General features: G+C 42.6%; 1 protein-coding gene across 9 annotated transcripts in view; it reads left to right on the top strand.

Moving 5' to 3' along the window:
* FARP1 (FERM, ARH/RhoGEF and pleckstrin domain protein 1) overlaps positions 1 to 13,401 on the top strand; it is a 227,148-nt gene extending 213,747 nt beyond the window's left edge. For 7 of the 9 annotated variants that reach the window (XM_044429479.1, XM_044429478.1, XM_044429473.1 and 4 more), the window contains exons 21-27: positions 429 to 518; positions 1,952 to 2,034; positions 3,000 to 3,112; positions 4,511 to 4,674; positions 7,650 to 7,757; positions 9,294 to 9,445; positions 11,902 to 13,401. In XM_044429479.1, the coding sequence (XP_044285414.1) occupies positions 429 to 518; positions 1,952 to 2,034; positions 3,000 to 3,112; positions 4,511 to 4,674; positions 7,650 to 7,757; positions 9,294 to 9,445; positions 11,902 to 11,980 (789 nt within the window). In that variant the 3' untranslated portion in view covers positions 11,981 to 13,401. The other 2 variants (XR_006414629.1, XM_044429480.1) reach the window with 2 other exon arrangements.
* Positions 13,402 to 13,612: the final 211 nt, after the last annotated feature.

Genomic DNA, 13,612 nt, shown 5'->3' with positions numbered 1-13,612 from the left:
AGGCTTTGGAAGATGCTGTGAGCACAAGTGATGAAGATTTTTAATTCATTTTAGCAATTATGTCTGCAAAAGTTATTACAGACATGTTTACTAAGTTGTCTGTGGTTGGCAGTGTGGGTCAAAAGGGAGGAAAAAGATTTGCTTGCTTGTTTAGTTACTGACGTTTTCCTTCCTGATTACTGCCTGCAGGATATTATCATTCATAAGTGGTTATTTACAAAGCCAGCTTATTAATAACATTTCCAAGATTATTTTTGTGTGCACTTAAGGTGATGATGCATAAGAGATGCACAGACCAAAACAAAAAACAAGCTAGTTGAGTATGTACACACAAAGTTTAAAAATACTTTTCAAAATCAGCTCTTCGCTAGAGTTCTTGAAATCAGATTCATGATCTGCCACGTTGAATTAATTCTTGTTTTCTACAGTTTAATGATGTTTTGCTGTATACAAGTAGAGGCCTAACAACATCAAACCAGTTTAAAGTCCATGGGCAACTTCCCCTGTATGGCATGATGGTAAGCATATGCTCAGCTGAGCTTGTTGACTGTTGTCTTGCTGATGGAACTCTCAAATTGTAGGCTGTAGTGAATCACTGTTGTTTCTGAACCATGAGCTGCCTTGGGTATTTTTAAAAGGCGGGTTAGAAATTAGAATAGCAAAGTCTAGCATAATGCTTGGAAAATCAGTGTATTGGAGTAAAATCATAGCCATTTTGATTTGTAGAAACCTGGATTAGTGGAGAGTGGACAGTTGCTCTCCTGACTGAGAACCATGTGAAATTAATTGATGAGCAAAGCTTGCAGGTCTTCCCCAACCCAATGTGCTCCAGCTGTTTTGGATGACATTCTCAGCATTCTTGATCCTTGGCTCTGTTGGAAGGGGCTGATGGGAGTAGAAGTCCAAAACTTCTAGAAGGCACAAATTAGAGAAGACTGGCTTAGAACCTTAAGGAGAGGTGGCCAACTTGTGTCCCTCCACAACTTGTGTGTTTGTGTAGTACTCCCATCATCATCTTTGGCTATGCTTCTTAGATCTGATTGAAGTTGCACATGTGCCCATCCCAGACTAGAGAAGTGCTCAGCAATACTTTATTTTTTAATGAGAAGCTTGCCTTTCATTTGACATTTCCCAATAAACAGGTGGCGCAGTGGTTTAAACTGCTGTGCTGCTGGGCTAGTTGATCGAAAGGTTGCCGATTCGAATCTGCACAACGGAGTGAGTTCCCATTGCTGCATCCCAGCTCCTGCCAACCTTGAAAGCATGCAAATACAAGTAGATAAAATGGTACCACCTCGGTGGGAAGGTAGCAGCGTTCCGTGCACTTCGGTGTTTAGTCATGCCAGCCACATGACCATGGAGACTGTCTGCGGGCAAATGCTGGCTCCCTTGGCTAGGAAATGGAGATGAGCACCACCCCTAGAGTCAGGCATGACTGGTCATAACATCAAGAGGAAACCTGTACCTTTACCTTTAATAAACAATTCAACTACCAATATTTCAGCCTTGGAAATGACCTGTGGTTCTGCCAGGGTTATGCCAATATGATTTTGTTATGCGCAAACCTACATTCATTATTGTTTTCATTTGTTTTTAATTGTGATTTTCAGTCCTTGTGCACTTATCTTGAGAGCTCAGTATATTATTTGTACAGCAACAGCTGTGATTGTTATGCAATTTGTCCCATTTGGCAACGTAGCAGTAAGCCTAAATTTCTAAATTCTGTTGTTATGAGGAGTGCCTAGTAACCACAGAACAAACGGCTCCAAATAGTGATTGTTCTGATCCTATGATATTTTTGCCAAGAGTTCCTTGGTTTTGCAATGGAGCTTGAAGTCTAATTTTTCCAGAAATGTCACTATTTGCTGCATTCCCTGCCTTGTATTCCTCCAAAGACTATTGTCCAATTGGTGTCCACTGACTTATTTCCCTTTAATGTTTATATCCTCAGATAGAAGAAAGTGAAGAGGAATGGGGGGTTCCTCACTGTTTTACACTGAGAGGTCGGCATCAGTCCATCATTGCTGCTGCCAGGTAAGCAACCTGTACCCTGCACACTGTCTCACGGTTTCCACACACCCCATAGAGAAGCTGCCCAGAATCCAGACTATTCTAGGTTGGGGTGGTCCAGCACACGGCTTGCGGGCCTCATGCAACCGGGAGGCCTTGTCTGGCAGCTCTCTTGCCACTTGAATTCCCTCTCCGCCCCTGCCAGCCCGGATCCCGGCAGTGGCATGGGCATGATTGTGGCCCGCTCGCTTCCAGAGACGCAGGAACAGAGTGCGGGGGCTGGCAGCCTTGCGAGAGCTCACCCTCCATGCCCCGTGCCTCTGCGACCGACAAGTGCAACGAAGAGGGGCAGGATTTGGGCTTCAGGGATGCACATCCTTGGAGCCCAAACCGTTGAGGGAGGCTTTTTGGCTGACGAGATGAATCTGGCCCCCACACACTCGCCCACCCACCTGCACACTTCAGTGTGGGCCTGTCATTCAATAAGTTCTAAAATCATCTTAAAATTAATTAGCAGTTTTTCCCCTCATTTAATGGGACTGCAGGTGGTGCAGTGGTTTAAACCACTGTGCTGCTGGGCTGGTTGATCGAAAGGTCGCCGGTTCAAATCTACGCAACGGTTAATTAAATATATTAATTATGTATATTAAAATAAATATATTGCAGGCACTTCAGTTACAATATGGAAATGCAATTCATTGTGTGGCCCCAGGTTCCAAGTGCTCATGCAGCATTTGAGGTATGAAAAGCTGGACTGCTCTGAGCTACGAGTAGGTAATCCAGGTTCTTCTGGATGAACCTTCAAATCACTTTTTCAGTGTATGAGAAGCCAGGGTTATCAAGGAAGGTGACTGTGGTGTTCCATGCAACTTCTCTTGACCTGGTTAAATACAGCGTGGCACAAAAAATACTCACTTTCGTTATGACCAGCACAATAATGTCATTACTACTTGCAGTAAACTAAACAGTATCCCCCTTTCTTTTCCTAGCAACCGGGCTGAAATGGACAAGTGGACTGAGGACATACAGATAGCAATAGACTTGGCAGAAAATTGTAATGGTCCAGCTCTTGAGTTCCTAGGGAGTAGCCCACCTGATACTAGTAAGTACAGTATACTAGTAAGTGCAGAATACTGACAGAAATGTTTAAGTGTAGTAAAGTCTTAACCACTTAACAATATAGTCATTTATTTATATTTCAACTGTGCTATATAAACGGATTCTTGACATGTTTGTTTTGTATTTGATTTCAGTTCAGTTGACTATTGATTTCAATTCTCATTTGACTATAATGCCAATTTATGGGTTGATTAACACACAAATTGGCAGGGCCACAAGCAAAGGAGCAACCATGCTAATACACATACACCCATCACTTCTACTTTCAGTCAGCTTTAATCAACTGCTGAGAAACATCAACCAGTTGCAAAGTCAAACAACCAGAGTTTAACCCAACAACAAACCATTGATGTTCCATCAAACAACACAGAAATGGGGAATTCCTGGGTTGTTGATTAAAGCTAATTCAAAATGGAGGTGGCAACCATGAGGGAGTCAGCATGCTCAGCAGCTGACAAACCATGGGCCACAGGGTGCACAGCAAGTGTTTTACAATGCATTTAATCAGTATTTATTCCGCTATATCAATTTTAGCGATGTTGTATGAGAGGAAAGTGAGAAGCTCCGGTTAGAAAGAGACTCAGTTCACATAACATGACCAGCAAGTATATGGGTTGAGTGCTGGTTGTTATTGAACTGTGGGTTGTTGTGTGAACCCAACTATTTTGACAAACTAAGGTGTCTTTTCCCCACAAAAGTCATGGTTTGTTGCTGGGTTGTGACCTATGTGTTGTCTCTGGTTAACAAAAACCGTGGCTTTTTATTGTGTCTGGGTTCACACAGACAACAAGCCATGGTTAGAGGACAGCCCCCACTCAGCCTATACTTTGGTTTGTCATGTGCGACCCAGACCAAAGATACCTTGAATGCTCTGAAACAAAACTTGGCAAAGGACTACAGTGTGCCAGAACATGCACTTCTAGAGAATAGCACACCTGGCCCTAGTTAAGTACAAACAGGTCAATGCAGGATCTTGTTCTGTCAAAATGACAGCGTTGGTCATGGTCTGTACAGGTTCTGGTTGGGCTTGTTTAAAAGAAGAAAAAGCTAAGACGCAAACACAGGAAACCAAGAAATGGATGCTGGGTTGTTTTATCTACAAAGGCAACACCACAACACATGTGCTTAAGCCCATGGAAGGCAATGCACAGAAATGTACAATTCTTCGTTGGATTGTGACGTAATTTGCCCCTTGTTATGGAGTATGCAACATTTTCCCAGAAAATCCTGCTCCTTTCTTTCTGTCCACCCTCAACACACAGACACAAAAGTACCACATCAGTTTGGAAAACTAATCAGACATGGTCTTTGTGTAATAACTTCACAGTCTATATTTTATTCAAGGGGGGAAAAAGATATGGTTTTTCTCTGCTTTTCATAGAGTCCCCCGAGGAATCTACTGTAGACCAGGAATCAGAAGACGATCTCAATGCATCCCGCACCTCGCTCGAACGTCCAGCTCCTCACCGTGGCAACACCACGGTGCACGTCTGCTGGCACAGAAATACCAGCGTTTCCATGGTGGACTTTAGTCTTGCTGTGGAGGTATCTGCCTCAAAACAACCTAGCCTGCAGCTGCAGGAAAAGTGTTTCTTGGGGGCAATTTCCTTTCAGCCTCCTCCATGTTGGGGAGTGAGAGATGGCACTAAGCCAACTCAGAACAACAGATTAAGCATCATGACATTTTAAGAAATCTTTATGCAGAAATTAGCAAATTATACCACATTAATAATAATGTGTCTTTACACATCTAAATTACTAGATTTTGTGATAAAGAGTTTCCTATGGGCAGTTTTTTCCTATTAGCTATCTTTTACTTTAGTATACTTGGAAAGGATGTTGACCCTGACTTTGGTTGCTGCAAAAAAAAAACATAGGTTTTTGGGGGGGTTTTAGACTGCTTCCCCCCACACCCCAAACGTTGAATGTTCTCTTCTCAGTCTCATCTGCCTTCCTCACTTGTGTTTTCTCTGTCACAGGATATCACTGTATCTATTTTCAGTGATGCATTTGATTACAGCTAAACCAATTTTATAGAAAACCATAGGATGTTGAATAGATATGCTTCATTTCTGGTCACTGAAATGTGGAATATGTGCATCTATTGCATTTTAACAACAGCAGGTTTCTGCTTTCATGTGGAACTTCAACAATTAATTCTCCACTTTGCAAGGCTGTTTGAAAAGCTGAGAATTACTGGCCCATTATTAGGTCTTCTTCATAAAATAAAAATATATCAGGCTTGTAAAAAAGTGTGAAGAGTTTTTGTAAGCAAGTATATCTTCACTAGATCCAGTTTTAAAGAAAAGGATATCTCCAACTTCAAGTAAAGTATAAATTGGTTTAGCTTCTTCAAGGTACCTGCAGACACCCATTTCCCCATAATATGCTTCTAGGTTGCTTTAGTGACATTGTATAATGTGGTTACTGGGTACACTGTGTAGACATTTGCATTAGCTACAGTCCACTTTTATTGGTTCAAAAGAGCAGACAGCCAAATCTTTTAGGTACAGAATAACAGACTGCAATTCTCTACATACCTTTGTAGTAAACCCTGCTAGTTTGTTTGTTTGTTTGTTTGTTTGTTTGTTTGTTTGTTTCGGAGCAAGCTTTACCTGTGTACTAACACCATTGTATCTTTCAAGTTTAAATAATTGGAATGAACTATTAAGCAACCTGGAGGCAAATTCCACCCTTCACCCATCTGTCTTTAGTTCCATAGCTGTCCCCATGGCAGGCAAGATACAATCATATTTTCCTAATTCTGCGAGTGATGTCACATCAGCATTACAGTTTATACCTTCTCTGTGTGTCTCTCCTTCCTTTCTTTCTCCCTCTCCCTCTCCCTGCCTCTCTCTGGTGGCAGAAGATCCTCTCACTATCAGTGACTGTCCTTCTCTACCTGCTGGACTGATCAGTGATCAGCGATCTGTTTCCATTTCATGTGTCTGCTGGTACCGAATGCAAAGCCTGTCCTTTTATGATACCCTCCAGAGCGAAGAGGTAACCACAAGAGAAATTAGAAATTTCAAAGGAATAGAAACTTGTGTGTCATTTTAACATGAAGCAGACACACCCTGTCCAATTTTCAAAAGAAGCTTATTAGTCCCCTGCTGATAGTCTCTGATGAAGGAACGTGCAGCATATATCCATTTAGCCTCTTCCACTGGAGACAGCTTACTGTGTTGTTAAACCCCAAACAAAATCAAATGTGTTAAGAGCTGAAGGATTAATATTTTATCCTAGGTGAGCAGAGATGGTGAAGGATTTTCAAGTTAAAATGAGTGTTTATTACTCATTTATAGTAATATATAAAATAAACCATACCTTTCACTATCCATCAAGACACTAGCCTTCCAAAACTGACATATGCCAACTTTTTATCCAAGCTGCCTCAAATTCGCTGTCCTTATCTTCTTTCCTTCGCAGAAATGGACCGTGTGCTTATATGTGAGGGATAACCTACATCATTTGTTGGATTAATAGCTTTATATTCAGCCAGAAGCAGCTCCAAGTACCACTTAAAAGTAAAATACCAAAATTCAAGAACTTGGATCCACAAGGTGAAGCGTAAAGCTCAAAGAAGGTCACCAAATTTGGAGGGTTCTGCCCACACACACAACAGTTCACACCATTCTGCAGGCTCTCTTGACTCTGTAAAGCATTATCAGAGGGTAAAGGGGGTCCTGTGGGAAGACAGATTCAGGGAAGTCCATTTCTGTCAGTTGATCCACCTCAACTCTGGACGTAGCCCCAACAATTGGTGGTGTATGAATATGCAGCCCTGATTAACCTAATAGAGGTTCCTGGTGTTTCCCTCAAGAATTGGAGGGGGAGAGGAGCTGCAGGTAGATGTGGGAACCACCTGATGGCAAAAAACACCCCACCCACCCAGCAGACCTTCCACTGACCTCCACTGCATGTGCTCCAGGCCTATAGCACAGAAAAGACAAATTCGTAAGAGTTATTTCTGTTCATACACTACATTTTGTGTTTTCAGCTAAGTTAAAAGAGGCTCTTTCATTGTTTCTCAGCAGTTTTGAACAGCTACTACCATGTATAGGATTTAAATCACTTGCTATTGGACTGAAATGCCAGTCAGTTCCTAGTTGGCAAGGTCAGAGGCAAGAGATAATGGGAGGTGCTGTTCAGCAACATCCACCAGGCCTCAGTTCCCTGATCCCTTATTTAAAGCTTAATGTGGAAACTGTCCCCTTGGTGAGGTTGTGAGGTTAGCTTAATATAAAAGCTGACGCCTTCTGTTCCCAAAATACATTCATTCATGCATCTGAAAAGGTAAGAGCAGTTTTTTTCCTTGAAAGATCAACTTGCAAGTAAGCTTCATTTAAAGATAGATGAGGATCTGGAAGTGAAATATTAAACCTATCAAAAGACAGGAAAATCATCCAGTTTGAACAGAAAAGTATTGTTCTACATGAAGCTTGCCTGATTTCCATCAGACAGTTTTACTGTCTGTCTGTGATTTAATTAGTTTATTGCCCTGTTCCTTTCACTTTCAGAACCAACTCTCAGGAAACCTCTTGAGAAAGTTCAAAAACAGCAATGGATGGCAGAAGCTCTGGGTGGTATTCACTAACTTCTGCATGTTTTTCTACAAATCCCACCAGGTAACTGATTTTTTGAGGTTGGAGGAGAATCTTTGTTTAGTTTTTCGCACATTACAAATGTCTCTGTACTTGTATGTGGGAAGTTTCACAAAGAATCAGCAATAATCATTATATCATCTATACTTATAGCCATTTTTGCATGATAATATATAATTATAAATGTTAAGTTGGTAAGTAGCCAAATACAACTAATAATTTCACATGAAAAATTGCTTTAACACAGACAAAAGTAAGCTATAATTCATCCCACATCACATTTATAAATCCAATTGCTCCTTGATTTACCTTAAGGATGGCATCCCCAGGGAGTATTGAAGTCCATGAAAGCAGCCTCCGTGGGTGCAGCTTCTGGGCTGGAAGCAGAAAGGCAGGAAATACACTGCCATGTTTCCAGTCTGGAAGCTGTTCCTGTATCAGCGGAATCTTTGGTTGATATTCTTCAGTTCTTGGTGGAAATATAGACCCAAAGGCACTGGTGGCAAAGCAAAATTTTGTCTTTCTGCAAAACAGAAATCATCCTGGTGTGTAGAGGTCAGCTCTGTGTATGTTAACTGCTTAAGAAAAACTAGCTTGTTATTAAGAACTGCCTGGTACTTTAACCACTTGGTGGGTAAACCTGAGCCAGAATTCTATTGCTTGTTTCAGAGGCCCTTGATGGGTGTTTGGGGGGCATTAAATGCTGCAGTATTTCAGAACTACTAGACTTTTAAAGTGGAATGTGTGTGCTCAGTATTCCCTAGTCTAGCTCGGCTTTGCAGAGTTGTAGGCTGGAAGTCTTCGTTTTAAAAAGCAAGCCTTTCCCCCAGAGCTATTTTTGAGAGTGTAGTTGGTTGAGGGGATAGGGAAGGTAGGTTTGCAGGAACAAAGGTTCAGTTCATGTTTCACCTCCAAGTTAAAATTGGAGCAGACCGGCCGTGTGTGGACGATTGAAGGCATTACCCTGCTTAGAGCAGACAGTTTGGGGTTAATCTTTTGGGTGGCCACTGCAGGGGTGAATAGCATTGCATTCCTCATTAGTTCCTCACTTGACCCATCCAGCAAGAGCCAGTAGAACAGGCAGGTGGCGGGGAACAGGGGATGCAGTCTGAGATGGAGGTGGGTTCTGATTTATGCCCTGTGCTGAGAATGGCTGGCTAATTGGGTGGTTTATAAAAGTGGCAAATAAGCAAACAGATAATGGGAGCCTTGAGAGGCGTCCCCACAATGCTGATCGGGAAGGGTAAGAGAGGTCCAGGCTTCCATGTGGTTAAACCCAGGTGCCCTGTTTCCTTAGCTCCATGTGGGAGCTGACTAGGAATATGAAAAAGTCTACTTTCAAGCTCCTGAGAGTCCAGTGAAAAAATGTAAATGCAACTGTGGGGCTACAGTGCCACTCCATTTTCTGGGTGTGGAACCATTGCCTTTTGGGAACTGCCATTTTGGCAAGCAAAAGTAATACCAAAAGGGCTCTTTTCTGGTTTTAAATCTCACATGCAGCTTACCAGTTTGTGAAGCATAGAATACTGTACTCACAGTCCCTTTCATCTTCTTTTTTAGGACAATCACCCTTTAGCTAGCCTGCCGTTACTGGGTTATTCTCTCACCATTCCTTCTGAATCTGAGAACATTCATAAAGACTATGTCTTTAAGCTACACTTCAAATCTCACGTGTACTATTTCAGGGCTGAGAGTGAATATACATTTGAAAGGTAAGTCCATCTTCTGTAAGAAGTTAATGATATAGGGTGGGGGGGATGCCGAAATGCAGCTCTCTACTTTAGCCCCAATGGGTAGGGTCCAGGAGAGACTCCATTCCAGTTTTGTTGAATCTTCTAACCAGTCTGGAGACAGGGGCCCATTCGGACATACTGGTGAACTGTTTGATTACTCTTAACTATATTTCTTAAGAGTGAGATGTGTGAATTGACTAAACTGAAAAGCATTGCATTTCAGATTATGTAATAGCTCTGTGTATTTTCTTTGTGATTACTTATGCTTTCCCCAGAACCATTAAGTGGGCAGTGGGGTGCATGATTTAAATGAAAGACATCTGTTATCAAGTGATAAATATGCATACATGGATCAGGTGACAGACAAATGTAGATATGCTGGGGGTTATGTATTCTGCTTACCTGCATGGCTTGAGTCGCATGATCTCTAGACAACATTTGTATATATTGGCTAAAGCACACCAATGAAATGATACACAATGCTCAACACTTAAAACAGAAAAGCACAATTCTTCATAGTGTTTCAAACCTGACAGCATAAAGTAGAATCTTTCTGCAGCAAAATAAATTAAAAATAGTCATTTGCATGCCCATTGCAGTCGGACAGGGTAGGCAACCATTGTGTCCTATCGACCTCATGTAACAAGGGTAAACGATCAGGGCCCCGTGCATAAGGTGAGCATGGTCAAAGGTGGTCAAGCCTAGCATCCCCGTGACCGCCATTTAAATGCAACTGCATGACCATGCACACACTGCGCTCGCCTGTCACATGCACACCTCACACACGAGTACGAGCTTTCTCCTCGCGCACATCCATGCACTGGCTGTGTTGACACGCAGCACCAGGTGCCCTGGGGCACGGCACCTTAGCTGACTCAGATGCCTTGCGGTTTCCCTGTGTGTATGGCTTCCATGCACCCTCCTTCCTCCTAATGGCAGCTAGAGTCCCATCAGACCCCACGGCTGAAAATCCATCCCAGGTGCAGTGCTTCTGCCTGTCTCTCTCTCATGGCCCATTCACTCCCCTGGGCACGGCATCAGCCGACTGCTTCTGGCTTAGTGTTCTTGGATGCTCAGAAGCAGCAACCACTTACTCACTAGAGTAGCGGTGGAGCACCACTCTCCGGTGCCAACAGGCAAGTTTGTGCAGCCCGACTGCCCTGCCTTGCTGCAGAAGTGTCCACATCCCCGTGTGTGGGGCTCCACATGCTGGAAGGGGCTGCTCCCTGCTGCAGTCAGCACACAGAGGGCCTCAGGACAGGCACCTGTGCCAGGAACTGGGGCAGCATGTCCTTCTGGGAAGCGCTTCTCAAGGGAGGAGGTTTCTTGGGTGGCCAGTGGGACTGTGTTCTGCAGCTGTGAGTGGGAGGCCTTGTTGATGGTCCCGAGGAAAGCTGGGGGACAAGAGAAGAGCAGAGGATGGGAGTCAGAGGGGAAGACATGGACTTTTCAGTGTGAGCACCCTGTTGGCAATGGCTGCATGCAGCTGGTATGCTCCACTTGTGTAGGGAAGCTTTCACAAGAGGAGAGCACTGGCTGTAACAATAAGCCAGGGCACAGCAGTTTCACAGTTCTGCGGTGACCAGATGGGAACGCCAAGCATGGCCGTCTCCAAGGTCACGGCGGCTGGAGACTCCAAAGCTGTAGGTGGAGAAGAAAGGGAGGCTGGAGTGGCCCATTCTCAGATGGCAGAGAATGCAAGCTGAAGCATCTGCTTCACCCACAGCCACTCTTGCTGTGAAACACACTTGTGGGAACATGGAAGCTGGGTTCAGACATGCAGCAAGCCATGTGATTCCATGGAGACAACCCTTACTACACTTCTCCACTCTTGCTGGGTTCACACAGGAAGGCAAGCCACGCCATGGTGATTTGCACCATGCCTTTTGTTATGTGTGAGCTCACTTGTGTTCACTCACTCAGAGTCTCTCTCTCTCACACACACACACACACACACGCATGTACATACATCAGCTAAGAAGTTACACACAGAGACTCCTCCCTACATCTCAGCGTGTGAAGACATGATAGTTTGGATGTCTGTAAGCTCAGACCTGACCAGTCCTTCCTGTTGCATGGCCAAGTGGATTAGGGAACAGCTTTTCCGCAGGACCAGTTAGCTGGCTGGGGTTGAGGGATGGGTACAGTTCAAATAAGAAGACTCACTCCCCATCCCAGTGGGACAGCCTGCAGTTCATCAAGCAGCTGTTCGGCAGGCTGACCGAGTGCAATTTGGATGGAGAGAAAGGTGAGGTGCGAGGGGGAAACCATCCTAGGGTTGCCCTCCAAAGGATTGCACTCAGGTCAGCCCACCAAGCGAGATCTGGGTAGCTGTGAACAGCTAAGGGGAACTCAGAGACTGCTGCAGGCCGCAGGGAGCACCCCTTGCCCACCTGCGCTCCATAAGCATTAATTTACCTTTGCCTATTTTGTAGGTGGATGGAGGTGATCCGAAGTGCTACCAGCCCTGCTTCACGAATCATCTTGAGTCATGAAGAGTCACACGTTTATTGATGACTGAATTCCAAATTTTCATTCCAGCAGTTGCTGCTTTTCTAGAGGACATTTGAATTTATTTTCTCCTTTTCAAGTTTAGTAAACAAAAACAAAAAATTGTTTCTAAAAATTGTTTTGGAGCAGCTTTTTGTAATATTGCCTCAGCAGAATTGTTTACTATTATCAGCCAAGTGACAGTTTCAGGTCTTGTATTTGTCTTTTGGTGTGGTTTTTTAGCTTGTGCCAGTATTAAAATATTGTCCTTGGAGTGCCAAATGCCAAAAGACATTTTCTTGCCTCAAAGTTTTGCACCAGGAATAGAGTACAGTTTTTCTAGTAAGTTCTTATTTGGTATTCCCCTGGAAAGCAAAATGCCTTTTCTTTTGAGATAAACTCTCAAAATAATTCATGAGTAGACTGCTGATTTTGTAAAAGCTGTATTTCTTATGTTCCTTTATTAACACCCTTCAGCATAAACATGCATAAGAAGCAGTCTGAAATCAGGGCGCTTTTCTTTCAGACCTTATCCTTGGTGTTTCTACACATTTTACTTTTAAACATTAAAACTACCGACCAAATGTGTAGTTTGCTCATTTCATCATTCTGTTGAAATGTGAACATATTTACTTCAAATATAATCTGAAGGTTTTCTCTACTCTTCCTAGGTGAAAGTTATGCTCAGAAACATACAACTTGTAATGGTTAACAGTTTACAAAATTATCCCGTGCAATGTTTAGAATACTGATGTTTTTTGAAGGCTGAGAAGGGAAATTCAAAAGCTAACAAAATATCAACAGCTGTGTACAAAATGATTAGCAAAGTTAATTTGTGTTCCAGGAAATTAGTGCCATAATAAGAAGCTGTGCAAACATAATGCACCTTTGTTTTGAGGAATTTTTTTTCTTCAATATTTTGTCACAGTATCCAGAATGTTTCTGCACCTTTCCTACCAGTGGTACTACAAAGCAATCCATGTGTGTGCGTGTAAATTTGGAAGCAATTAGACACATCCTTAAGACATTCAAGTTTGTTGTGTTTCAGTCAAGTTTAGCCCAGTCAGAAGCCTGAACACCATTTAAGAGAATTTGACTGAGAGTAGTTTTATTCCAGTAGCTGAAATAAATTTCTTGTGAACTTATTGTATACAGTATGACATCAACATTTACCACACTCATTTTGGAAAAAAAAATCATACGAAACCATAGCCATGGACCATCATGCGGAGAAAATATCAGCACAATCCTAGCCCCACCTACCTGGGAATAAGCCCCTTTAAACCTAGTGAGGCTTACCTATCAGTGGACATATATAGGATTACACTGTACAAATTTTGAATAAGCACCATCTTGCTTTAGTAGTTGTCAGTCATAGAGAATTCCCTCTTTCTACAATGTGTACAAATGTTTTAAATTTTGCTTATTAAACAGGAAATAAAATACCTCAACATCTTTAAAATACCATGTACTTTTAAGATTATAAAACTTGGTAATGTCTCTCTCTTCATTTGTTTAAAAAAGGTATTTCTTAAAAATGAGGTTTTTTTCTTCTTCAGGGTTTTAGTATGTCAGTACATGAATTACAAATGTTATCTCAAAAAGTTTGATTTTTGGGGGGATTTATGACTGAGAATTGTGCTTGCAGCTGCAGTC

This window comes from Varanus komodoensis, unplaced genomic scaffold, assembly GCF_004798865.1.
Source record: "Varanus komodoensis strain SLA01 unplaced genomic scaffold, ASM479886v1 scaffold2, whole genome shotgun sequence".
NCBI classification, from domain to species: domain Eukaryota; kingdom Metazoa; phylum Chordata; class Lepidosauria; order Squamata; family Varanidae; genus Varanus; species Varanus komodoensis.
The sequence above is the reverse complement of the archived record's forward strand: the minus strand, read 5'-3'. Positions and strand labels throughout refer to the sequence as shown.